The sequence below is a fragment of the Dama dama genome, chromosome 8 (assembly GCF_033118175.1).
Source record: "Dama dama isolate Ldn47 chromosome 8, ASM3311817v1, whole genome shotgun sequence".
NCBI classification, from domain to species: domain Eukaryota; kingdom Metazoa; phylum Chordata; class Mammalia; order Artiodactyla; family Cervidae; genus Dama; species Dama dama.
In genome coordinates, this window is record NC_083688.1 from 45,332,311 (window position 1) to 45,358,273 (window position 25,963).

At 41.6% G+C, this 25,963-nt stretch overlaps 1 protein-coding gene across 6 annotated transcripts in view; it reads right to left on the minus strand.

Annotated features, from left to right (window-relative positions):
- SPATS2L (spermatogenesis associated serine rich 2 like) overlaps positions 1 to 25,963 on the minus strand; it is a 184,297-nt gene that overhangs the window by 79,696 nt on the left and 78,638 nt on the right. For 5 of the 6 annotated variants that reach the window (XM_061149046.1, XM_061149049.1, XM_061149048.1 and 2 more), the window contains one exon: positions 18,457 to 18,517. In XM_061149046.1, coding sequence (XP_061005029.1) covers positions 18,457 to 18,495 — 39 coding nt within the window. In that variant the 5' untranslated portion in view covers positions 18,496 to 18,517. Of the gene's footprint in view, positions 1 to 18,456; positions 18,518 to 23,954; positions 24,107 to 25,963 lie in introns of those variants that run through there. The other variant, XM_061149047.1, reaches the window with a different exon arrangement.

The window sequence follows — 25,963 nt, forward strand, 5'->3', positions numbered from 1 at the left end:
AAATGTTTTATTTTCTGTGTTTGCTTTTTATGTACATATTATTTGTGTGAAAAGTAGTATAAACCTATTACAGTACAGTACTATATAGCCAATTGTATTAGTTGGGTACCTAGGCTAATTTTGCTGGACTTATAAACAAACTGAACTTAATGAACATGCTCTCATATGCAGGGGACTTACTGTATTGGCTCAAACAGAACTTAATATGTTACTAACACACCCTGGACTGTTTCTGTGACAAGTGTACCCTGTCAGATACTTGTATAGTGACTAGAGTGCAAGGACAGGATACTGCATTTACCTTTATTAAATTACAGTCTGCATGAGACAACTGCTCAGGGCTGGTGCACTGGGAAGACCCAGAGGGATGGGATGGGGAGGGAGGTGGGGGGGGGGGTCAGGATGGGGAACACATGTAAATCCATGGCTGATTCATGTCAATGTATGGCAAAAACCACTACAATATTGTAAAGTAATTAGCCTTCAACTAATAAAAATAATTGGAAAAATAAATAAATAAATTACAGTCTGTAAGTTCTGACCCATCACTCCAGCTAGCTGTTAGGTTTTAGAACCTTGCTTTCTGCCATCAAACACAGGGAATACATTAGCCAATCCTTTCAATTTCATATCATTTAAAACAAGTTACCACCTTCTACAATTTATTCAAACTGTTGATCTGAGTTTTCATCCACATTCACTTGTTCATTCATTCATTCAGTCACCAATGAACAGAGGAGTATATGTAGTGACATATACATTCCATGACCCGCCTGGGAGCTTATAGTCTAGGAAGGCAGATGTTTGATGAGCCTTCCAGAAGGGTAAATAAAGATGCTTTGGGCAATTGTAACAAGGGAACATACCTAAACCAGAGACTCAGAGAAACCCCATCTGAGGCTCTGGAGTTTGTTTAAACTCAGGATAAAGGGCAATTAAGACCTAGCCAGGAGAGGGGAAGGGAAGAGGAGATGGAACATTCCAGGAAGAGTTTACAGCATCTCCTCACAGACAGGATTGAGTATCTGGGAGCATGTTCAAAGGGAATGAAGGTCCAGGATCACTGGAGTATTAAATGAAGGAATGGGATTTCAGATGAAGCTTGATCCAAAACGCATGAGGCAAAGCGTGCCAGGCATCACAAGCCATCTTATGATTCTGAGTCTTACTCTAAAGGTAGCCATTCAAGGGATTTACTCAGAAGAGTATGATTATTTGTGTGTTTAAGAAAGTCACTGTGGTCTCTATGTGGATGAGTTGGAAGACAGCAGACAGATGCCTGGCAGGATTCTAATGCAGGGAGAGAATGTAGACCAAGATGGAGCAGTAGAGACAATGACTCATAACTAATTTGGGTGGAAGTAACTGCCGTGTATTTAACTAGACGCAGGGAAGCCCCGGGTGACAGAGTGGTGAAGAATTTGCCAATGCAGGAGCTACAGGAGACGTGGGTTCGATCCCTGGGTCGGGAAGATCCCCTGGAGAAGGGAATGGCAACCCACCCCAGTATTCTTGCTAGAGAATTCCATGGACAGAGGAGCCTGGTGGGCTACAGCTCGGGGGGTTAAGAGTCAGACATGACTGAGTGACGGGGCACACACACACACAGACACAGGGGATGAGGAAGACGGAAGATGGAGGAATCTGTGTGTCTCCCGGGTGTCTGGCTTGAGCATTTTTGTGGACAGTGGTGTCATTTCCTGAGAAAAGGAGTAGTGGTAAAAATGTTGCATTCTGAGGGGGCTGGGAGACCTCCACTTCCAGATGTTTAGAAAGCAGCTGACTTTATGAACTTATAGCTCCAGGGAAGAACTGAGCCAGGGATACAGATTTGGGTGCTGTTAGCATCCAACAGCGGAGAAGGAAATGGCACCCCACTCCAGTCCTCTTGCCTGGAAAATCCCATGGACAGAGGAGCCTCGTAGGCTGCAGTCCATGAGGTCGCTAAGAGTCGGACACATCTGAGCGACTTCACTTTCACTTTTCACTTTCACGCGCTGGAGAAGGACATGGCAACCCACTCCAGTGTTCTTGCCTGGAGAATCCCAGGGACGGCGGAGCCTGGTGGGCTGCTGTCTATGGGGTCGCACAGAGTTGGACATGACTGACGAGACTTAGCAGCAGCTTAGCAGCACCCAACAGTGGTTCTCAGCCCTGGCTGCAACTGGAACCACCTGGTGACTTTTAAAATGTACCAACATTCGGGCCCCACCTCAAGCAATTAAAGATGGGCCTGGATGTTTACTATTTTTTTTTTTAGTTTTCCTAGTGGCTCTGGGAGTTGGTGGTGGACAGGAAGCCTGGTGTGCTGCAGCCAATGGGGTCACAAAGAGTCGGACGTGACTGAGCAGCTGAACAGAACTGAAGCGGCTCTGATGTCCACCCAGAACTGAAAAGCATCAGTGAGAGATAGAAGGGAAGGCATGAATAGCTAAGGCAGAGTATGGAAACAAGAGAAAAGAAGGTGGCTAGGACAAACCTCTTTTTAGGTATAACTGCTTACCCTATCAACTAATTTACCCGTGCCTACTATCTACTCATCCACACTTCTGCATAGTTTATGCAACATTGTCATTTTTAAAATATCAGTTCTAGTTTAGAACAGTTTTACTTTCTGAGAAGGTATTTCAGTTATTTACTGCTGCATAACAAGTCACCTCAAAATTTCGTGGCTACAAACAAAAAATCAGTTATGATATTTCAATGTTTCTGTGGGTCAGGAGTTGAAGAGGAGTTCGGCTGAGAAGGTCTACCTTGGGGTCTTTCAGGCAGGCAGAGAGAGGAGCCGGTGCAGTAGGGGAGGGGGCCACTGGTGCAGCCAGAGTCTGGCTGGCCATCTCTCTCTCTCTCCATGTATTATGCTCAGGCATTCTCCATGTGGTCCTTCTGGGTTCATCTGGGCTTCCTCACAGCATGGAGGCCTGAGAATAGTTAGACTGTTGACATAGCTGCCCAGAGTTTCAAAACAAGTGTCCCAACTAGTGAGCAAGAAGACCAATCACCCACTATGAAAGCCACACAGAGCAGTCAAAGCCTACCCAGTTTTAAGGGGAGGGGGCACAGACCTCACCTCTTAACGGGAGAGATCCTGTTAGAGCCACTAGAAAACACCATCTGGCTCAAAGGGTTAAAGCAAGAACAACCCAGGCTTCTTTCCATCAACTCAGGGTCTATAGTTTCTCAAGTCATTGAGCACTTAGGGGCAAAAAAGCAAATTAATGCAATAGTTACAATACTAAATAAAAATTGATTGCTTAAAGAAGTTACAAAACTTTTCTGATTCCTAGAAATAACACTGATAAGTTGACTTGTTTTTGAGTATCTGATACTTAAACGACACTTTTCAGATGAAGTATCTTCAGTTCAGTTCAACTCAGTTGTGTCTGACTGTTTGTGATCCCATGGACTACAGCACGCCAGGCTTCTCTATCCATCACCTACTCCTGGAGCTTGCTCAAACTCATGTCCATCAAGTCAGTGACGCCAACCAACCACCTCATCCTCTGTCATTCCCTTCTCTTCCTGCCCAAAATCTTTCCCAGCATTAGGGTCTTTTCCAATGAGTCAGTTTTTCACATTAGGTGACCAAAGTATTGGAGTTTCAGCTTTAGCATCAGTCTTTCCAATGAATATTCAGGACTGATTTTCTTTAGGATTGACTGGTTGGATCTCCTTGCAGTCCAAGGGACTCTCAAGAGATCTCCAACACCACAGTTCAAAAGCATCAATTCTTTGGTTCTTAGCTTTTTTTATGGTCCAACTTTTACAACCATACATGACTACTGGAAAAACCATAGCTTTGACTACATGGAGTTTGTTGGCAAAGTAATGTCTCTGCTTTTTAATATGCTGTTTATGTTTACTTTAGTCCATGACACATTTTTCATATCAGAAGTTTCACCTTTCATCTACCACATATAGGTTCAATGTATATCTGAAATAGTTGCTATTGGTAGCAGCTACCCTACTAATTTATATTGAGACAAGCAATGGACCTAACACACATTTCATTTCACCTGCTTAGCTGCTAGCATGTATTCAGTGTATACCCACATGTTCTCCATAAGAGCACTTTATTCTTCCTCGTATTTTCCCAGAAACACCAGACCTGCACATAATTTACGATCAGTTCAGTTCAGTTCAGTCGCTCAGTCATGTCTGACTCTTTGCAACTCCATGGACTGCAGCATGCCAGGCTTCCCTGTCCATCACCTACTCCTGGAGCTTACTCAAACTCATCCATCAAGTTGGTGATGCCATCCAACCATCTCATCCTCTGTCATCCCCTTCTCCTGCCTTCAATCTTTCCTAGCATCAGGGTCTTTTCAAATGAGTCAGTTCTTCGCATCAGGTGGCCAAAGTATGGGATTTTCAGTTTCAGTATCAGTCCTTTCAGTGAATATTCAAGACTGATTTCCTTTAGGATGGACTGGTTGGATCTTTTTGCAGTCCAAGGGACTCTCAAGAGTCTTCTCCAACACCACAGTTCAAAAGCATCAGTTCTTCAGCACTTAGCTTTCTCTATGGTCCAACCCTTACATCCATACATGACCACTGGAAAAACCATAGCTTTGACTAGATGGACGTTTGTTGACAAAGTAATGTCTCTGCTTTTTAATATGCTGCGTAGGTTGGTCATAGCTTTTCTTCCAAGGCGTAAGCATCTTTTAATTTCATGGCTGTAGTCACCATCTGCAGTGATTTTGGAGCCTCCCCAAATAAAGCCTCTCATTGTTTCCATTGTTTCCCCATCTATTTGCCATGAAGTGATGGGACCGGATGCCAAGATCTTAGTTTTCTGAATGTTGAATTTTAAGCCAACTTTTTCACTCTCCTCTTTCACTTTCTTTAAGAGGCTCTTTAGTTCTTCTTCACTTTCTGCCATAAGGGTGGTGTCATCTGATATTTGAGGTTATTGATATTTCTCCTGGCAATCTTGATTCTAGCTTGTACTTCACCCAGCCCAGCGTTTCTCATGATGTACTCTGCATAGAAGTTAAATAAGCAGGTGACAATATACAGCCTTGATGTACTCCTTTCCTGATTTGGAACCAGTCTGTTGTTCCATGTCCAGTTCTAACTCTTGTTTCTTGACCTGCATACAGATTTCTCTGGAGGCAGGTCAGATGGTCTAGTAATTTAGGATAGAGTGAAGTTGTTTTTTCAGCCAGCCTTTTATACATACCCACACATTGTTAGGATTTAGGAAAATATTTCTGTTGAGCTTGAGCAACTTTCTCTGATGAAATCCATACTTGGATTTATTAGTGAAGACAAAAAGAAAATGGGAATTTTATTTTTACAAGGCATTTTGGTTTTGGTATTTTTTTTTTAAGTTTTAATTGATTCAACTCCCTTTTTTTGGCCACACAGTGCAACATATGGGATCTAGTTCCCTGCAGGGATTGAACCTGTACCCTGTGCATTGGAAGTGCAGAGTTTTAACCATTGGACCACCAGGGAAGTTTGATTTTGGTATTTTAATCAAAATAGAAAAGTGAGATATTTTAAACTTATCTTTTGCTTGCAACTTAGAATAGTCAGTAAAAAATCTTTCCTCACTTCCTTTGGAACTTAATGTCTCCACTTGAGGGAGGAAGCTAATTATTGACATCTACTCTCCCTGTGGGTATTTCCCCCTGCTCATTCACAAAGCTCTTCAGATAAAGAGTACCGTGAAGGTACTAGTCACTATTACACTTTAACCAGCACCAAATAAAGAAGCTAGGTATCCCTTGTGCCTGCATGCTCAGTCACTCAGGCGTGTTCAGTTCTTGGCAACCCTGTAACTGCAGCCTGCCAGGCTCCTCTGCCCATGGATTTTTCAGGCAGGAATACTGAAGTGGGTAGACATTTCCTCTCAAGGGATCTTCCTGATCAGGGCTCGAAACCACATCTCCTGCAGTGCAGGCAGATTCTTTACCACTAGCTCCACCTGGGAAGCCCTAGTCACCCCCTTAGTCAACACCAGAACAAGGGAGTTAAGTTAATCTCTAAATTATATTAGTCTTGGATATTTCTTTATTGTGGCATGAAGGATGGAGACCATCTCACCACCATGGGAACCAGGAACATGCCCTTTCTTTAGGGGAAGTGTATTTGTTCACCCACATACTATTTTTTTTTTAAACTTTAACAGATTTGACCAATTTTAAGAAGGTGTGCTGATTTAAACATCAGTAAAAATTATAATTTGTCTGGCCAGATGTTGTTTTCCCAATGATTTTATGATTTTGTTTGCTTTTTCTCTAAAAGGGATAAAAAGAGTTAAAACTTGTTTGTGGATTCAGCCTTAGTCAAATAGCTACAATTACAGTCTGAGTCAATAAAAACCAAATGGGAGAAGAATCTGGAAAAAAATGGTTATATGTATACATATAACTGAATCACTTTGCTTATGAACCTAACACAACATTGTAAAGCGACCATACTCCAAAGTAAAATTAAATTTAAAAACAGATTGGAAAAACTAGAAAAAAACCAACAAACAAACATCCACTGATGGATGAGTAGGTAAAGAAAATACGATACATACATACAGAGGAATATTATTCAGCCTTTAAAAAGAAAGAAATCCTGTTACATGCAACAGTGTGGATAAACCTTGAGGACATTATGTTAAATGAAATAAGTCAGAAACAGGACAAATACTGCATGATTCCACTTATATGAGGTATCGTGCTAACACAGTCAAACTCATAGAAGCAGAGAGGAGGGACAGTGGTTGCTAGGGAATGGAGAAAAGAAAATGGGGAGCGGCTGTTCAGTGGGTAGAAAATTTCAGTTTCGCGAGCTGATTAAGTTCTAGAGATCTGCGGGCAACACTGTGCTAGATTAGCAATATCGTAGTGAGCGCTTAAAGAGTAATCTCCTCTTAAATGCTCTCACTACAATAAGAGAAAGAAAAACGTTTAAGTATCATGGCTCTTCAATCATCATTTCAGTACATTTTTATGGATAATTATCTTCTGGAACTGAGCAACAGACATATTCACTACTATGTATAAAATAGATAATTAACAAGAGTCAACTGCATATCACAGGGAGCTCTATTCCAAGCTCTGTGATGACCTAAATGTGAAGGAAATCCCAGAAAGAGGGGATATATGTGTACATGAAGCTGATCTGTTTTGCTGTACAGTGGAAATTAATACAACATGTGAAGCAACTATACTCCAATTAGGGAAAAAAGAAAAAATGAGCAGCAGAGTTTTGAAGGATCTGTAGACAGTCATCAGACATGCCACACAAGTGGACCATAAATGTGGCTTGTAAACAGTTTAGCCACGTTTTTATTTAAATAAGAACCTGAGTATAGAGAGGCTGTGTGCTGCGCTGCGCTTAGTTGCTGAGTCAAGTCAGTCAAGTCCGACTCTTTACCATCCCACAGTCTGCAGCCCGCCAGGCTCCTCTGTCCCTGGGGATTCTCCAGGCAAGAATACAGAATGGGCTGACATGCCCTCCTCCATGGGATTTTCTCAACCCAGGGATCAAACCCAGGTCTCCTGCACTTCAGGTAGATTCTTTACCAGCTGAGCCGCAAGGGAAGCCCAAGAATACTGGAGTGGATAGCCTATCCCCTCTCCAGGGAAACTTCCCAACCCAGGAATCCAACCGGGGTCTCCCGCATTGCAGGCAGATCCTTTATCAGCTGAGCTACCCAGGAAGCCCATAGAGGTTGTGTACCGCACTCCAATGGAGGCCGCTGATTTATATCAGGACCAAGGCTGCCATCAGCTTCTTTGATCCATGGTACAATCCCCTTTTCTGTCTTTTTATGGTGCTTCTGAGGTGGGAAAGTCCATGGATTCACCCACTATTAGAGCTGGAAAGGATTTTGGAGCTTCTCCACATGAAGGAGAGTCATCATTTGGCAGATAAGGGTACTAAAGCCCAATGTACCAAAGGACACATAATTTTTCAGTAAAATTAATGCGTTCTTTGTTTCCTTAAATGTGGTTAGAGTATACTTGAATAGAAAATGAGACTCCTAAATCATCCCTTCCCTAGAAGTCATGAAGACTCCCTATGTTAGTCGCAGTATGGCTCATCTGCTAAAGGAAGGGAAATTCTAGTAACTGTATTTTAATTTACTAATTAACAGTGGCTCTCAAACATTTTATGGATTCTTTTCAATAAGCATATAAATCTCATGCTTTTCTCTTACATGATTCAATTCCAAAGTGGTTATTTCAGTTTCCTTTGTAAACCTAAAATTGTGTTATCCTCTCAAAAATCTCCCTTTGCGGGAAACAGAGGTGACCGGCAGCCCAGCTACCATCCCTCTGGGCCCACCCAAGCTACACTCCCCCCACCCAGGCACGCAAGTCACACTCGCCCTGGATGCACCACAGGACGCCTCAGGTAGGTGGGAGGGTGCTGGCGGAAGTTCCTCACAGGATGAGGGTCCCCCAGCGGGGTCTGGGGATGCCTCATCCACCTGCACAAGCTTCTTAGAACTGCGCTCACTGCCCAGAGAGACTCTCTGACCTTGTTTTCTTGTCTTCTCCTTCTTTCAACAACAGCGGACTGGCATGCATGGCAGCCCATAAACTCTCCCTGCCTACCCCTACTGCTCTTTTACAAGCACCTGCCTACCCTGCTTCCCACCCCAAGAAATCTCTTACTCACGTAATCCCATCTTGGCTTCGGCTTTTGGAGGACTCAAATGAACACAAACATGCCTTTTCTAATATGCCTTTTCCCATCTTTTCCTTACTGACATCTAAGGCTTGCCCCAACACAGGGAGGCACGCCCCACTTGCTTTTCCTTTCTTCCTGCTGCCTGAGAATCCCTGTTACAGAATCTTGGCTCAGTTATTTAACTAAACAGTGATTAACAAATATTTGGGGGGCATAAATTCTGTGATATTACTACTATAGAAGCTACTGGGTACACAAATAAATTAAAAGTCCACTTGCGCTTATAAGGGGCTTGTAATCAAGTTGTGGATAAATCTCAGAGAAAAACTGGTTTGAACAGTAATACAAGCAGTATGCTGTTAAGTGCTGACTCAGTCAATCTAGATATCTACCTATTTAATCTATCTGGACAGACTTTTAATGCTCAAGGTCAGAAGAGAAGAAACCATTGCAACTTTATCATTTTGTATGTGTGTGAAAAATAACCAGAATGTTGGTAAAGTACCCATAAATTCCAAGGGATTGCCAACAGAGGTAACTTTTATTCCTGTCACCAAAGGTTTTAATTTTTACATGCTCTTGTATCACTTAGCATTAACCATCTATCTTGTATCTACCTCTCAGCCACAGAGCAAAAGGGGCTATGATGAAAGGCTGGAAGGAGGTGAGGGGCAGGAGAAACAGAACAGAAACACTGTGAATTCCCATTGTGTAGCTTGGAAAAAAGCAACGTGATGCTAATCCTACAATAGTAAATTTCTTCTTATCCCCAGAAACTGATGCTGACATTTCCATTTATTCATTCAGTTCCTTTAGACTCCTTGTCAAATCTCTTCTAGTTGCCAAGCAACAATAACAGCAGTTCTGTACATAAGCATTAGGCAATAACCACTGTCAATGTTTCTCCTTTCTTTGAAAGGGAAATTTAATGACCCTTTCCTATGAGAAAATGATGACAAGAACTTATGCCTGGTGAAACCTAAAAGCTGTGTGTGTGGTTTGTGTTTTTGCTGCCTGAATCCAAGGACTGAGCTAAACTGACCTAAACACTATTACAAAAGAATGAAATAAAAAATTTGCTCCAATGCTTGCATTGTTTGGTCTTTAAAAACAACGGCATATCATTAAAACTTGTCCACATCCCATGAAATGAGTTCTCTATTAAATGGAGTTAATATTTTAAAGATGCATGATGATGGGTCTCTTCTGTACTTTCTCTGATCCTGCTAAAATCTCTTTAATCAAATTTGGGTTTTTCTGACAATACTCCTCCACGGTAAAGGATCTGCCTGTAATGTAGGAGACCCGGCTTCGATCCCTGGGTAGGGAAGATCCTCTGGAGAAGGGAACGGCAACCTACTCCAGTATTCCTGCCTGGAGAATCCCATGGACGGAGGAACCTGGTGGGATACAATCCATGGGGTCACAAAGAGTCGGACACAATTGGGCGATTTCATTTTCACACTGTCACTCCTCCACGTAAAGACTTGAACCATATTTCAGTACTTTGTAAAACACGGATCAAGACAGTTACAGGAAAAAATAAAATGAAATGGAACATCTGCCCACCTATTGAGGACAGACTCCAGGACACAGAGTTTACGTGAGGCACCAGCACAAAGGTTGAGATGACCCCTCCCTGTTCCCACTGTGGACCAAGGCTCCTCTCCTCTTATCTAGCCCTCCTCCTCCATTGTAATGAGTCTGTATGATTATTGTTTACAACCCAATTTACCTCTATAACTTTAACAGCTCAAAAAGCTATTCACAATAAGTGACACATTACAGCAAGGATATTGTAGACTAAGCAATTCCCCATTTCCATATCATCATATTTTCTAGCCTCACTTATTTTCTGTGAGGCTCAGCAACAGCTATAAAAGTTTGAAAAAGTCAAGTCCAGTTTTATGTTCTTTTTCTCATTTGGGATTTTTATTATGTTTTCTTTCTGATCTCGTTTCTGTGTGAATTATACTTTGAGTTCCAAACAAAAACATGAACTCCTTTTTATTTATTTTTTTTTTATTTTTATTTTTTTTAATATAACTATTTTATTATTATTATTATTTTTTTTTTTCCAGTGGGTTTTGTCATACATTGATATGTATCAGCCATGGATTTACACGTATTCCCCATCCCGATCCCCCCTCCCACCTCCCTCTCCACCCGATTCCTCTGGGTCTTCCCAGTGCACCAGGCCGGAGCACTTGTCTCGTGCATCCCACCTGGGCTGGTGATCTGTTTCACCATAGATAGTATACATGCTGTTCTTTTGAAATATCCCACCCTCACATTCTCCCACAAAGTTCAAAAGTCTGTTCTGTATTTCTGTGTCTCTTTTTCTGTTCTGCATATAGGGTTATCGTTATCACCTTTCTAAATTCCATATACATGTGTCAGTATGCTGTAATGTTCTTTATCTTTCTGGCTTACTTCACTCTGTATAAGGGGCTCCAGCTTCATCCATCTCATTAGGACTGGTTCAAATGAATTCTTTTTAATGGCTGAGTAATATTCCATGGTGTATATGTACCACAGCTTCCTTATCCATTCATCTGCTGATGGGCATCTAGGTTGCTTCCATGTCCTGGCTATTATAAACAGTGCTGCGATGAACATTGGGGTGCACGTGTCTCTTTCAGATCTGGTTTCCTCAGTGTGTATGCCCAGAAGTGGGATTGCTGGGTCATATGGCAGTTCTATGTCCAGTTTTTTAAGAAATCTCCACACTGTTCTCCATAGCGGCTGTACTAGTTTGCATTCCCACCAACAGTGTAAGAGGGTTCCCTTTTCTCCACACCCTCTCCAGCATTTATTGCTTGTAGACTTTTGGATAGCAGCCATCCTGACTGGCGTGTAATGGTACCTCATTGTGGTTTTGATTTGCATTTCTCTAATAATGAGTGATGTTGAGCATCTTTTCATGTGTTTGTTAGCCATCTGTATGTCTTCTTTGGAGAAATGTCTGTTTAGTTCTTTGGCCCATTATAGATTCAATGCAATCCCTATCAAGCTACCAACGGTATTTTTCACAGAACTAGACCAAAGAATTTCACAATTTGTATGGAAATACAAAAAACCTCGAATAACCAAAGTAATCTTGAGAAAGAAGAATGGAACTGGAGGAATCAACCTGCCTGACTTCAGACTCTACTACAAAGCCACAGTCATCAAGACAGTATGGTACTGGCACAAAGACAGAAATATAGATCAATGGAACAGAATAGAAAGCCCAGAGATAAATCCACGAACCTATGGACACCTTATCTTTGACAAAGGAGGCAAGGATATACAATGGAAAAAAGACAACCTCTTTAACAAGTGGTGCTGGGAAAACTGGTCAACCACTTGTAAAAGAATGAAACTAGAACACTTTCTAACACCATACACAAAAATAAACTCAAAATGGATTAAAGATCTAAATGTAAGACCAGAAACTATAAAACTCCTAGAGGAGAACATAGGCAAAACACTCTCCGACATAAATCAAAGCAAGATCCTCTATGACCCACCTCCCAGAATATTGGAAATAAAAGCAAAACTAAACAAATGGGACCTAATGAAACTTAAAAGCTTTTGCACTACAAAGGAAACTATAAGTAAGGTGAAAAGACAGCCCTCAGATTGGGAGAAAATAATAGCAAATGAAGAAACAGACAAAGGATTAATCTCAAAAATATACAAGCAACTCCTGAAGCTCAATTCCAGAAAAATAAATGACCCAATGAACTCCTTTTTAATAAGCTCTTTTTCCTCTTTTTAAAAATAATAAAATACACAGATGAGCTCCCCCTGTGCTCTATAGTTCACAGGATTAAGAGTTTGTAAAGCTGCTGTACATTTATATTGTATTTGATGACTTTGTCAGGTAGGTTTTATTTTCATGTCCAACCTACAGATCAGGAAACTGAGGCCCAGAAAAGTCAAGTGGACTTGCTCCAGACTGCTCAACTAGTAATTGGGGAGAGCTAATAATCTCTGCTTCTGTTTCCAATCTCCACTCTCCTTCCATGACTTTACCTGGCTGGAGATCACTTCCCGAGCATACTCAATGGCTTAAGGGTCACTTTTGGTTGGGATTTGTTATCAGATGAAAACTGCACATTCAGAAATATTATTTAGTAACTCCATCTGTAATCCCATTTTACAAACAAGGAACTTCTTGGCTTTCCATCACCAAATTGTAGTGCTGAATCGTATTCTATTTAAACTGATTTATAATAATGCATGAAAATATCTGGCTAAAAATGTTATTTTGTGGATGCCAGTTGCAATAAGCTTTCCTTATTCAGATGAGAATTACATCTAAAACTTTATAAATCAATTTAGTTTGGTACCCTAGTGCTTCACATGAGAAATAATGTAATAGTCACCACTGAGCCCTATCTTTAACTCATCTATGAGTTTCTAGTGTTAAATTTCTTTTTCTTTTTTTTCTTCTTCTTCTTCTTCTTTTTTTTAAAGGCATTACTTAGTATAGAGCTATAAAAAGTGAATTGGCCCTAAATATAAGATCCCTGATTGGGTTCTCCAGGTGGCACAGGGGTAAAGAATCCAGGCAACACAGGTTCGATCCCTGGGTCAGGAAGATCTCCTAGAGTAGGAAATGTCAATCCACTCCAGTATTCTTGCCTGGACAATTCTATGGACAGAGGAGCCTGGTGGGCTACAGTCCATGGGGTTACAATGATTTAGATGCAACTGCGCATGCATATAAGATCCCTGATTTGCCTGAAGATTTTGTTCTGATATCTTTCTTTAACAAAGTGAGATATTCTTCCTATTTTTTGGAGAGGGTATAATGAGATAAGACTGGTTACTCACCAAAGGACCTCATTTGTTATCACTGAAACCTACCTGAGACCACCTGTATTTGGTAACTGTCTCATCAAGATGCTGTTTTTCTACAGAACCACAGGGAGTCAACCTAAATAACCTAAGCTTGTTTTTAGAAGTGATTTAAAACTTGCTTTATTTAATAAAAAAGAGAGTACTAAAATGAGATGACATTTCCATTAACCTACATTTCAATTTTCAAGAACGCTTGAGGTTTTGCAAAATATTGTGAATGGGAAATTTGTCTATAAAGAACACTAACAATTCAAGCAGGCAGGTTCATTCATTTGTCATCCATTCATTTATTTAACTCACGTTGGGGTCAGCTATGTGCCAAAACCAAGAATATGAAGACAAGAAAGTCCCCGTGCCTGCCCCCAAGCAGCACACAGTCTCACTTGGGAAGAGAGACCACTAACCATCACAGGACAGGGCGGAAGGCAGAGAACCCCACCGAGGCACAGAGGGGAGCTGTAGAAGGGCCAGTAATTCCGGAGGGGCAGGACGGCAGAGAAAGGAGGCACCTGAAAGGACTCCTAAAGGGTAGTGAGCGAGGGTCCCTGGGGAGGACATCCCAGAGAGAGGAAACTATCTTTGCAAAGGCCTGGAGGCAGAAACATTCATGGTCAGGACAGCTGCACTGAGGTGGGAGTGGAGCAGTGGCTACAGACCCAGGTGGAAAAGCAGACAGGGTCAGCTCACACGGCCGTGCATGTCACACTAAGGAGATTAAACTCTGACTTCAAGAACATTTCTGGAACTTCCCTGGTGGTCCAGTGGTTGAGAATCCACCTTCCATTGCAGAGGACATGATCCCACAGGACTAAGATCCCACATGTCAAGGGGTTAAGCTCCACAACTATGGAGCCCGGGGGCACACCTAAGACCCAACACAGCCCAGAATAAAATGAATAAAGAAATAAATAGTTTTTTAAAAAGAATATTTCCAATTCAAATCCTTTCAGTCATAATCCAATAATGTAAAAATAGTTTAAAAGAGTCACAGAGATTGTCAGTTGCAAATGTCAGTTGTCTTGGATATGAGACCTGAAGTTACGTCTTTGGATTAAAAGCTGCATGAGGACGGAAGTGATGCTCTCACCTCTTCCTTTTCAGTTCATCCAAGAGTGGGCCCACCAGAGATAAGCGAGGAACTCATCTCACTGGGAGACTTTAACTAAGTATTTAACTTCCCACAGTGCTTGACTAGATAGTGTATAAACACACCACACAGATTTGTTCTCACATCTCCTAAGAGCTTATAATTTATAACGTAAGACATAACAGTTGTTATTATTCTTAATCTTCAGAACTGAAATGTCACTGCTGTGTGACAGATTGGGAAACAAACTAATCATAAAAAGGCCATAAAAGCTAATAACTAATGGAAATAAAAGTGCAAAAATAAATCAATGTGAAATTACAAATGATCAGAATTTTCAGTTGTTTATTATGATTTACTTTATTGACTTAAGAAATCTATTAACCTTTTGATATGGGAAGATGGAGTTTACTGAGTTAGAGGAGCTCTACTTTCATTGTCATGCAGATGGATAATATTTACAACTTAAACATCACCCTCTTTCAAAATAATGCCAACACTTTGATAAGTTACCGAAATGCAACAGCAAAAACACCATCTACTGTTAATCTTCACACACACATGTGACGCTGGTCAGGACAAGCAGATGAATGGGCGCCTAAGCCAGTGCATGGAGCATTCACACTGAACCTCTGTGGTCTGTGAGATGACGGATCAGCCTCCGTCTACATTTTGGCTCGACACTACCTCTATTTTGAATAAGACACTCTAACTGCTGAGCCTACCATATTGGTCTGTCCACTGGCCATGTTTTGTAGGGAATCAATTATTATGACTGATTCTTTAAAGTGCTTTTCCTTCTCATAACCCAACTTTAAGAGCTGTTCAGCCCATCCATCAACAGACATTTGAAAAGAGGCCAATATTTGGTCAGCACTGTGGTGCCAAACTCAAGCTTCTCCAACTGGGAACACACTCTTGCCAGAGGATATGACTGTGAGTCACGGAGAATATGAAGCCACAGTATAAAAGGGCACAGACTTCTGCCACTGTTCACTCAGTGGTCAATAAGTGAACACAGTTCTGTATTAATAAAATATAAGGAATATATTATGGAATACAATAGATAAAAAATTTGCACCCACTTTTAAGATAACACAGAAGACCCCAAGGAAATTCTCTGTCGAAGTTGGTTTTGAGCATGTCCCCAAGTAGGAGGTTTGCTCTTCTGTGCTCTGGGGTTATTTTGGTGGAAAACTCCAGGAAGCGGTAATATAGAGGAAAGAGCACGAGGAAGAACCAGAACCAGACAGAGCTGAGTTTAAATCCTTGCTCTTTCACATTCCCTGAAAGTCTGACTTTGACCAAATCACTTTGTCTCAAGCCTTTGTATCTTCATCAAACAAGTAGTACTTGTTTATAGATCTTCATGTTAAATAACTTTTCCTGGTGCTGGGAAAGACTGAATGCAGGAGGAGAAGGGGACGACAGAGGATGAGACGGTTGGATGGCATCACCGACTCGATGGACATGAGTTTGTGCAAGCTCTGGGGGATGGTGAAGGACAGGAAAGCCTGGGTGCTGCAGTGCGTGGGGTCACAGAGTCGGACACGACTGAGGGACTGAACAGCTAAGCACAGCCGACAAAGCCGGGGGAGCTTTTAGAAACACACCGTGTCAGCTCATGTTCCTGCTGAATTCCGTTCAGTGGCTACTTTGGCCCTTTGAATAAAACCCTACATGTTTCTATGTCAGGTTCTAAATTTTGGGGGGCACAGAACTCCTATGACAGTCTGGTAAAGACTTGGGGGTCCTTCTCAGAATAATATTTAACTAAAGTACACAGGATTACAGAGTAAATCACTCATATTGAAATAATGCTGACATTAATAAAAAATTTATGCTACAGTAATATATATGTGCTTCTCTGTCAACATCAAATAACACAATAGGGTGGCAAGTTCTGTAGCTTCAGTAATTCTACAGTGCCTGCTAAGTCGCATCGGTCGTGGCCGACTCTTTGCAACCCTACAGACTGTAGCCCACAAGGCTCCTCTGTCCGTGGGATTCTCCAGGCAGGCATTCCTGGAGTGGGTTGCCATGCCCTTCTCCAGGGGATCTTCCTGACCCAAGGATGGAACCCTTGTCTCAGGCAGGTTCTTTACTGCCGAGTCACTGGGGAAGCTCCAATTTTGCAACAGAGATGAACAAACAGGACTTTAGGATATCCGTAACAAATGTAATTTGATATGAAGATATGTGCGATTTTTAGTTGTGAAAGTCACAGGTACTCCAGCTACTCCTATGGGTTGTTTTTCTCCCTTGCCTACATTCATGATCGAAGGAAATGCTAAATTTCATCCAGATGTGAGTAAAGATGAAAATTCGTCTTTCCCCGTCCAGCTCCGTGGACCCCTGGCTTCCACTCACAGATGCTGTGGAGCTTGAGGGACACACAGGTGAAGAGCCAGAATTCTACCAATTCTGCCGGTTCGTGCCCTGCTCTCTGATCTCGCCTCCCATCACCACTCCTCTGCCCACCACACTGTGGCTAACTCGGCCACTTGCCCACTTGCTCTTTGAACACGATGAACTTTCGTCCTCCTCAGGCAGCTGCTTTCGCTTTTCTCCCTGGAACACTCTGCCCTTGGGTCATTGCATGGTGTTCCTCTCCTGTTTTCTTTATCTCAGCTTGCATCAGCTGCCCTGAAAGGGCTGCCCTGACCAAGTCCACCTAAGTATCCACCTACCTGCGCCACCCTGCTGTGTTTTTCTCATCGTAACATCATTATCTGAAACGATCGCATTCATTTACTTGTTCCTGTGTTTACTCTGATTCCCTGCCCTAAAAAGCAAGCTCCATGGGAGCAGGAACCTCATCTACGTGTTCAGCGCCACATTGACGGCATCTAGAACAGTGTAGAGGACAAAGTAGGCGTCTGATACTTCTCGGCTAAATGGAGGCAAACTTACTAAGGATTCCAGCAATGCTACTTTTCTCATTGTTCATTCAGTATTTGAGGTACTAGAAGGATACAAAGAGATGAAAGACAAACTCCTGCCCTCAAGCAGTTCACAGCCTAGCGGAGGTGGGAGGCAGCCAGCCATGTAGAAAGCTGGAGGGAGTTCCGGAGGAGGCTCCTTCACTTTGCTGGGCAACCATGGACAAGCCTCGCTTGGGAGGGCCTCATTTCCCCTAGTGCGGATGAGTGGTTTGGACAAACTGATCTCCATCATTTCCGATGATCCACAGTTGATGACCTTTTAAGAGCTAACAGTGCAAGGCAGCACATATGGCAGGTGAGGGGTTGTGACCCGAAGTGGAGGAAAGTCACAGAGGAGGACAAGATTTGGAAGGACTCTGAGATATCATCAGCCTCCAACAAATAATGAGGAGGGGGGATTTTCAGACTCTTGAACTCTGTGTTGAAAGAAACTGTAAAGGCCACCCAGCATGACCACTAGGTAACACTTTGGATAAGTCTGTGAGGCTGTTTTTGGAGATGGAACATAACACCCTTGCTTTTAGATGGAACCCAGCGTGGTGGGTAAGAGTATCAATTGTAGAATGGCACTGCTGGCTTCAAATCCCAGCTCTGTTGCTTACTAGCTATGTGAACTCAGGCAAAGCACTTACCTTCTCTGTGTCTCAATTCCCTCCTCTGTAAAATGAAAATAACTACATGGGGTTACAGTCAAGACTAAATGAGGAAATGAATGTAATAGGCGTAACACACATTCAGTAAATGCTAGTTATGATTGTGTGGAATGGTTTTCTCCTGTGTCAAACTTATTATGTATCCCTCACCAACGCCCTCCCCTCCCCAGCCCCCAAACCATTTTCCTCTTGTTCCATTATAATTGAGTTTTTACTAGCTAGAGACTACATTATCCAGTTTGGAGTTTCTGCAAACCAATATATAATTATATCTTACCTTTTCCTTGACATTCACATGAGTATTGAGTTCGGCCATCTTGCTTCTAGTGGAATAAGCCCTACCAAGAAGGAAAAAAAAAAAAGATTAACTTTCAAAATTGATTTCTCAATGTGTTGTTTTTATGCTCTCGTCCAATATAGTAAACAATTTCGTTTCGCCATAAACATAAATACCTATTTAGAATATAAAAGGACTTTCAAGCTAAGCACTTCTCTTAGATACGGTCTTAAAAGCATGTTACAGTAACTCCAGATGACAACATAAAATCTTTAATTCATACTGTATTGACGCAGAAAATGACAAAATCAGACAGTTATGCACCTAATCTGTGTTCCTTACTATGTAAAAGAATGAGGTACAAAAAACAGTGAGAGGAGGAAAAGTGTACCTATTTTAACTGAGCACTGTCATCATAATCTCTCCTGCTTCAGTGTCTTTTAATCTCAATATAGCAAACACTGACTGAGTCTTTCCTGCATGTATGTAACTACACAAAAACACTCTAGGAAGAAACAGGAGAAATCGTTCCAGATTAAAACGTAAGAAACACATAACAGTTTTAAAACTTGCATTTTCACTTATCAGTATAGAAAATCCTTTTGGATCTACACATATATAGCTTTATCATATTTTTAATGACTATAAATTCATGATCTCTACTCTCAGAGGCACTTTTAAAACTGCCCATTATCATTGTTTCCTAAAGTTCTTTAGGTTTTAAGCCTTTGGTGTCCAATATTCTTTGAGAAGTGGTCACTATGAGAAGATCTTTATTCTTAATATCTAGCTGTGGCATTACCTTCTCATCTGGTCTAAATCTTTTGCCATTATTAAAGAAGATAGACCATAAGTCTTTTACAGTTTCAATCTCTTTCTGAAATTGAGCACAAATGACTTACAATGGACAGACTGGAGCAGAAATTAGCAGCTAGACAGGCCAAGATATCAATATACTGTCAACTTGCATGTTTTGTCAATCAAGATTTACTTTCTATGTGCTTTTTGTCACTCAAGAACCAATGAAGCTCTTTCTTATGTTCTCTGACTTTCGCTACAAAGAGTGTATCTAGGGGACTTCCCTAATGATCCAGTGGTTAAGACTCCATGCTTCCAATGTAGAGTTCATAGGTTCAATTCTTGGTTGGTGAACTAAGATCACACCAAAATAAATAAATAAGTGAAACAAAATAGCTTATCTCAAAGCTAGAAAAACCAAGAGTGTATCTAGATTTGAAACATTCAAGGTTAACTTGCAAAAATTCTTATTTCTCCCCACCATTTTCTTTTAGGCTTAGGTCTTAAATAAAGCATAAATTCAGATCCATTACCTTCTGTTGAGCTTGGTAATATGTAACCTTAACTCTATCACCACTCAAATAAGAATCCATATACTATTATCTGTTATTAAAGATAAGGTCAGTTTTCATTCCAATCCCAAAGAAAGGTAATGCCAAAGAATGCTCAAACTACTGCACAATTGCACTCATCTCATATGCTAGTAAAGTAACACTCAAAATTCTCCAAGCCAGGCTTCAGCAATACATGAACTGTGAATTTGCAGATGTTCAAGCTGGTTTTAGAAAAGGCAGAGGAACCAGAGATCAAATTGCCAACATCCCCTGGATCATCAAAAAAGCAAGAGAGTTCCAGAAAAACGTCTATTTCTGCTTTATTGACTATGCCAAAGCCTTTGACTGTGTGGATCACAATAAACTGTAGAAAATTCTGAAAGAGATAGGAATATCAAACCATTTGACCTGCCTCTTGAGAAACCTGTATACAGGTCAGGAAGCAACAGTTAGAACTGGACATGGAACAACTGACTGGTTCCAAATAGGAAAAGGAGTACATCAAAGCTGTATATTGTCACCCTGCTTATTTAACTTCTATGCAGAGTACATCATGAGAAACACTGGGCTGGGTGAAGCACAAGCTGGAATCAAGATTGCCGGGAGAAATATCAATAACCTCAGATATGCAGATGACACCACCCTTATGGCAGAAAGTGAAGAAGAACTAAAGAGCCTCTTGATGAAAGTGAAAGAGGAGAGTGAAAAAGTTGGCCTAAAGCTCAACATTCAGAAAACTAAGATCATGGCATCTGGTCCCATCACTTCATGAAAAATAGATGGGGAAACAGTGGAAACAGTGGCTGACTTTATTTTTTTGGGGCTCCAAAATCACTGCAGATGGTGATTGCAGTCATGAAATTAAAAGAGGCTTACTCCTTGGAAGGAAAGTTATGACCAACCTAGACAGCATATTAAAAAGCAGAGACATTACTTTGCCCACAATGGTCCGTCTATGGTTTTTCCAGTGGTCATGTATGGATGTGAGAGTTGGACTATAAAGCTGAGTGCCGAAGAATTGATGCTTTTTACTGTGGTGTTGGAGAAGACTCTTGAGAGTCCCTTGGACTGAAAGGAGATCCAACCAGTCCATCCTAAAGGAGATCAGACCTGAATATTCATTGAAAGGACTGATGCTGAAGCTGAAACTCCCATACTCTGGCCACCTGATGCGACGAACTGACTCATTTGAAAAGACCCTGATGCTGGGAGGGATTGGGGGCAGGAGGAGAAGGAAACGACAGAGGATGAGATGGGTGGATGGCATCACTGACTCAATGGACATGAGTTTGAGTAAACTGCGGGAGTTGGTGATGGACAGGGAAGCCTGGTGTGCTGCGGTTCATGGGGTTGCAAAGAGACGGACATGACTGAGTGACTGAACTGAACTGAACTGAAATATTAATGTTAGAAACAGTAAAATTTTATTTACAGCTTCCAAATGATACTGCCACTGACACATGAATTTGGGCGCTGTGGTGGGGGACCCTGCATACTCAATCCCCAGAGAGACAGCTCCTTTCCATATACTCAGCAAAGAGGGCCCATCCCACTGGATACACCTCCCATTTCACCAGCTCTTCCAAATGGTAAATCCTGTATCCTCTGTCTTGGCATAAGGGAGAAAGTAAATAATGCTAGCTGGCAATAATGTCTGGATTTCATTCTCATATATTTTTGCCCCTGAGAGTTACTAGTAAAAGACAATAGGATTATCTTCTGATTATCCATAACAGTGAATAGAGATGGTATGTGAAGTATAAGGACAAATATCAGGTGTTTTTTGTTTTTTTGAATAAGCCATAGATGTGAAACCTTTGGTCAGTTACCACAGTGCCTGCAAGATGGTCGATAAGCATGATATCTGAAGACATTTGAATGGTTGATTTTCCTATTCAAATGGAGGTTCTGGCATTATGGAAACATACACGGCGTATGCATGGATTTTTCTACATGTGATAGTGTATGTATGTGTGAGAGAGAATGAGGATGGGGGAGGTAGTGAAAGAGACCCAGGCTGCATCAGTGGAGTAAGGAAGGCTTGAAGGATACAGGGGGACTTGGGGCTGTGTGTCAGGATGGATCTGAGCCACAATTCCTCTCATCAGACTAGATCAGCTAAGTCTTCCAGACACATCTACTCCTGCCATTATAGATGTGTGAAATCTGATAGAAAAAGGGTTTTGTTTTTGTTTTGCTTTGATGTCTAAGATTTGAGTGTGCAGCATTTTCTAAAACTGGAGTGTTATAATCTACAGAAGAATCAGGGAGGAATTCCACGGAGCACAGAAAATTTCTGAGATCTGAGTAACTGGCAGTATGGAATGGTGAGCTTGGTTCAAAGAAATACACAATTTCCTTGGCAATTCCCTTTCTCATTGACCTTGGTGTCTAAGTCAAGGAAGACTCTTCTTTGGTTGTGATGCCAGTAAGATTAATTACAATATTATTTTGGCGGGGGAAGGAAAAGGCTGGCTGTGAGGGTAGAATGGGGCTATTACAGGTTCCTGAGATGGGAAGATAAGATAAAAATAATTTGTAGGGAGCTGTTATTTGTCTATTTTGTGCTCTTTTTTTCTTTTTCCCCTGCGTGAAGGGCTGCCTCTACAGGCCATCCCTTCCAGCTGGACTCTAATGGCCTCTGCATGCCAAGGCTCTCCGCTGGTTGGTGTGTAACAGAGAGACTGAAAAACCAGCTACAGCTCCAGTTATGGAAACTAGAGGAAAGATTTCAATATAAACAGAAAGTATATCTGGTTTGCCTTAAAGAATTAAGAGTTTAAGTGGTTAGAATTAAGAGTTTAGATTGTTAAATTGGGTTTCATTAATAAAGACGAACAACGAGGACAAGGCTGATCTTCATTGTCAAAGGTCCTTGCTGAGTGTCCACACCTGGGCTTGGCAATAGTCTGCCCAGAATACTCCGAAGCACGCCCAGTATCATGTGTTCATTGCCTTTCCTCTGACCCCCTCGCTTTTATGAAAGCTTTCATGCTATGCCCCTGTTTTCTGGGATCCTGTTCTCTGTTATGAACTGTATCTGGACAGTCAGATCCCCTGAATATGACTTGTTTAATTTGTATAGTTAAGGAACTTTTCCTCTAAGAAACAATATATTGGCACTTCCTCCTAAATGACAGGTCCAGAGTTCAGCAACTTGAAACTCCATCCCTCAAAGTTGCAGATCCTCTGGGTAAACCTGAGAAGCCTTGGAAGCCGTGAGTGAGAGAAAGAAGTTTGGGGCCCAAAGACCTATTTCCTCCCTTCTCACCACGCCTGGTCACCACCCTTGATGGTCTCTCAGTAACATAGCTTGATCTCAGTTTTAAATCCAAAAGAAAGGTACAATGATCCCACACTCTTCTTGGGAAAGAACCTGGTTTCTAATCCTGTTATCACTTACAATTGCTCTTAGAACAGACCAATGACTGAGGCCTAACTATTCAAATCCACACATACATGTCCCATGCATGTAAATAATCAATAGAAAATGAAGATAACCAGAAACACAAGTCCTGATCCTGGCACAACATTTCAACAGCTTAGGAATGTTTGAAAATTTTTTCCTGTAATTTTATACTTTGGCTTTCAATTTTACATATAGTCCAGAGAAAAATAAAGATCAAGGAAACTGTTGACTGAAATTTTATTTATGAATTCTCAGATTGATCTCTTACCTCAGTCTAGATGCATGTTTCATAGTCAAAAACTTATTAGGAAACATATCAGTCCCAAAGGGAAGAATTTCACTGTTTATCACCAATATATCATCTATACACTTCTCCAGTGTAAAATTAATAATGCACAGCTATAGTTACCACCAATCACTTCAGTGCAAAGTTATATCAAACTGAACTTACTTATGCAAAGATCTTACTTAATATGCATTAATGCTAGACAGAAAATCTATTCGTTTGTAAAAAAGAGAAATATTCTTTAGAAAAATAAATCCGAAGAGTATAAATTCTGGAACATATGTTTGTTTCAGCATTTCTAATTAATACAATTCAGAGAAGGTTAATATATACAACAACCTGGACAACTGAAGAAGATATTACATATATATTAATGTATCTTATGCAATCATATAAATTGTAAAAAGTTAACAGTGTAAAAGAAGGTGTTAGCTGCTCAGGCATGTCTTACTCTTTGTGACTGCACGGACTATAGCCCACCAGGCTCTTCTGTCCATGGACTTCTCCAGACAAGAATACTGGAGTGGCTAGCCAATTCTCCTCTCCAGGGAATCTCCTGACTCTGGGATCAAACCAGGGTCTTCTGCATTGTAGGTGGATTCTTTACCATCTGAGCCACCAGGGAAGCCCAGTCTCTGTTTTCGCTTCTGTTTCACCGTGTGGGCAGTAATAAAAGTTTCACTTTTGTTTCTCTGAAACCTATTACTACTCTTAGACTGACTTTCCTGTTCTCAGGTGTCCTATTACTTTTCTGGAATGGAATTTAGAGGCAGAGGAAATACCTAAGAAAAAAAATTTAAATAATCATTGAAACAATTTTTTCAAGGTCATTTATGCAAAGTCCTCCAATGATTTATAAAAACCTAATAGAGAACGTCAGTTGGTATGGGAAGGTGGAGGTCAAAAAAAGAAACTTCCTCATGTCATTTACTTGCAAAGCCAGATTTGACTGTGGGCTGGTCTGAACTGGAATGTCCTGTAAAATACTTCCTGGATTTCAAAGGCATGTTACAGAAAAGGAATGTAAGCTGTCTCAGTACTAATTTATGTCAATGGTGTGTTGAAATGATAATATTGGATGTGTTGTGATAAATAAAACATTATTAAAATTTAACTTCACCCATTTCTTTTCACTCTTTTACTGTGACTCCTAGAAAAATTTACACGGCCTGTGTGGCTTACATCTGCTAGAAGCTGCTGTCCTGGAGCAGTGGCTCTTCAAGTGGGCTTCCCAGACGAGCAGCAGCAGCATCTGAGAACTTGTTAGAAAAGTAAATTCTCAGTTTCCAGAAGGACTGGATCAGAAGCTCTGGGAGGGGGTGCACTGGTCAGTGCTCCAACCAGCCCTCCAGGGCATATTCAGACCCACGGAGACCAAACTGTGAGATCCACCGCCTGGGAATATTAAGAATGAGCCTCTTCCTTGATCCCAGTCACTACACACAAGAAACGGACTCTCCAGGAGCCTGGACAGATAAGCAGGGTGCGGGGGCTTAGGGGGTGGTTTCCTACCAATTACCTTGTTAGGGAATGGTCTTTTCACCAACACACTAATTGTAATTATAGCAATAAATATGGAGCACTAACATTGTGCCAGGCACTCTCCTTCGTGCTTGACATAAATTTATCCATTTAACCCTCATACCCCTATAAAGTAGAAACTGACTATCCCCATTTCATACACGTGAACGCTGAGGCAACAGAGGTTCAGTGACTGACCCAGGGTCCATGGTCAGTGACTCAGGCACCGGCATTGTGTCTCTGGAGCCCAGAGCCACTGTGCTGAAGACACTTCAAAACCATCAAAAACAAGTCAGGGAGTGCATTACCTATGAACTGCAGAAAGAACTCTGCAAGGAGAATAAAACCAGTCCCAGTCACTGCCTTCTCCAGTCAGGCAGGGACGTGATGGATGCCTTGTATTATACATTCACAGGGCACACAGACTGCAGAGCAAACCACTAAACTCGCATGGGAATGGGCGGGAATGTACCTATTATAAAGAGATGGCTGTTTTCCTGTGGCTTCTGCCTCTGATGAGAGTGTTAGAAGCTGCATTTAGTGGGCCCTTGGCCAACAAGCTGCTTCCCCAGTTCTATGATGCTGCCCAGAGGCGCCACGACATTCCAGGGTCTAATGTTTAACTACTACATCTTTCTAAATTAAAGTAATTAAAGTGTCTCTGTAGCCAATTTTTGTACAGCCTTGACAGTGTGATCACATAGATCCTGAGACGGCGTCTCGTGGCTGCCTCGGAGAGGAAGGATTGGGACTGATCTGGTGGTGCTAAGTGCTAGGTCATTTCAGTAGTGTCTGACTCTGTGTGACCCTGTGGACTGTAGCCCACCAGGCTCCTCTATCCGGACTGTAGCCCACCAGGCTCCTCTATCCGTGAGATACTCCAGGCAAGAATACTGCAGTGGGTTGCCACGCCCTCCTCCAGGGGATCTTTCCCACCCA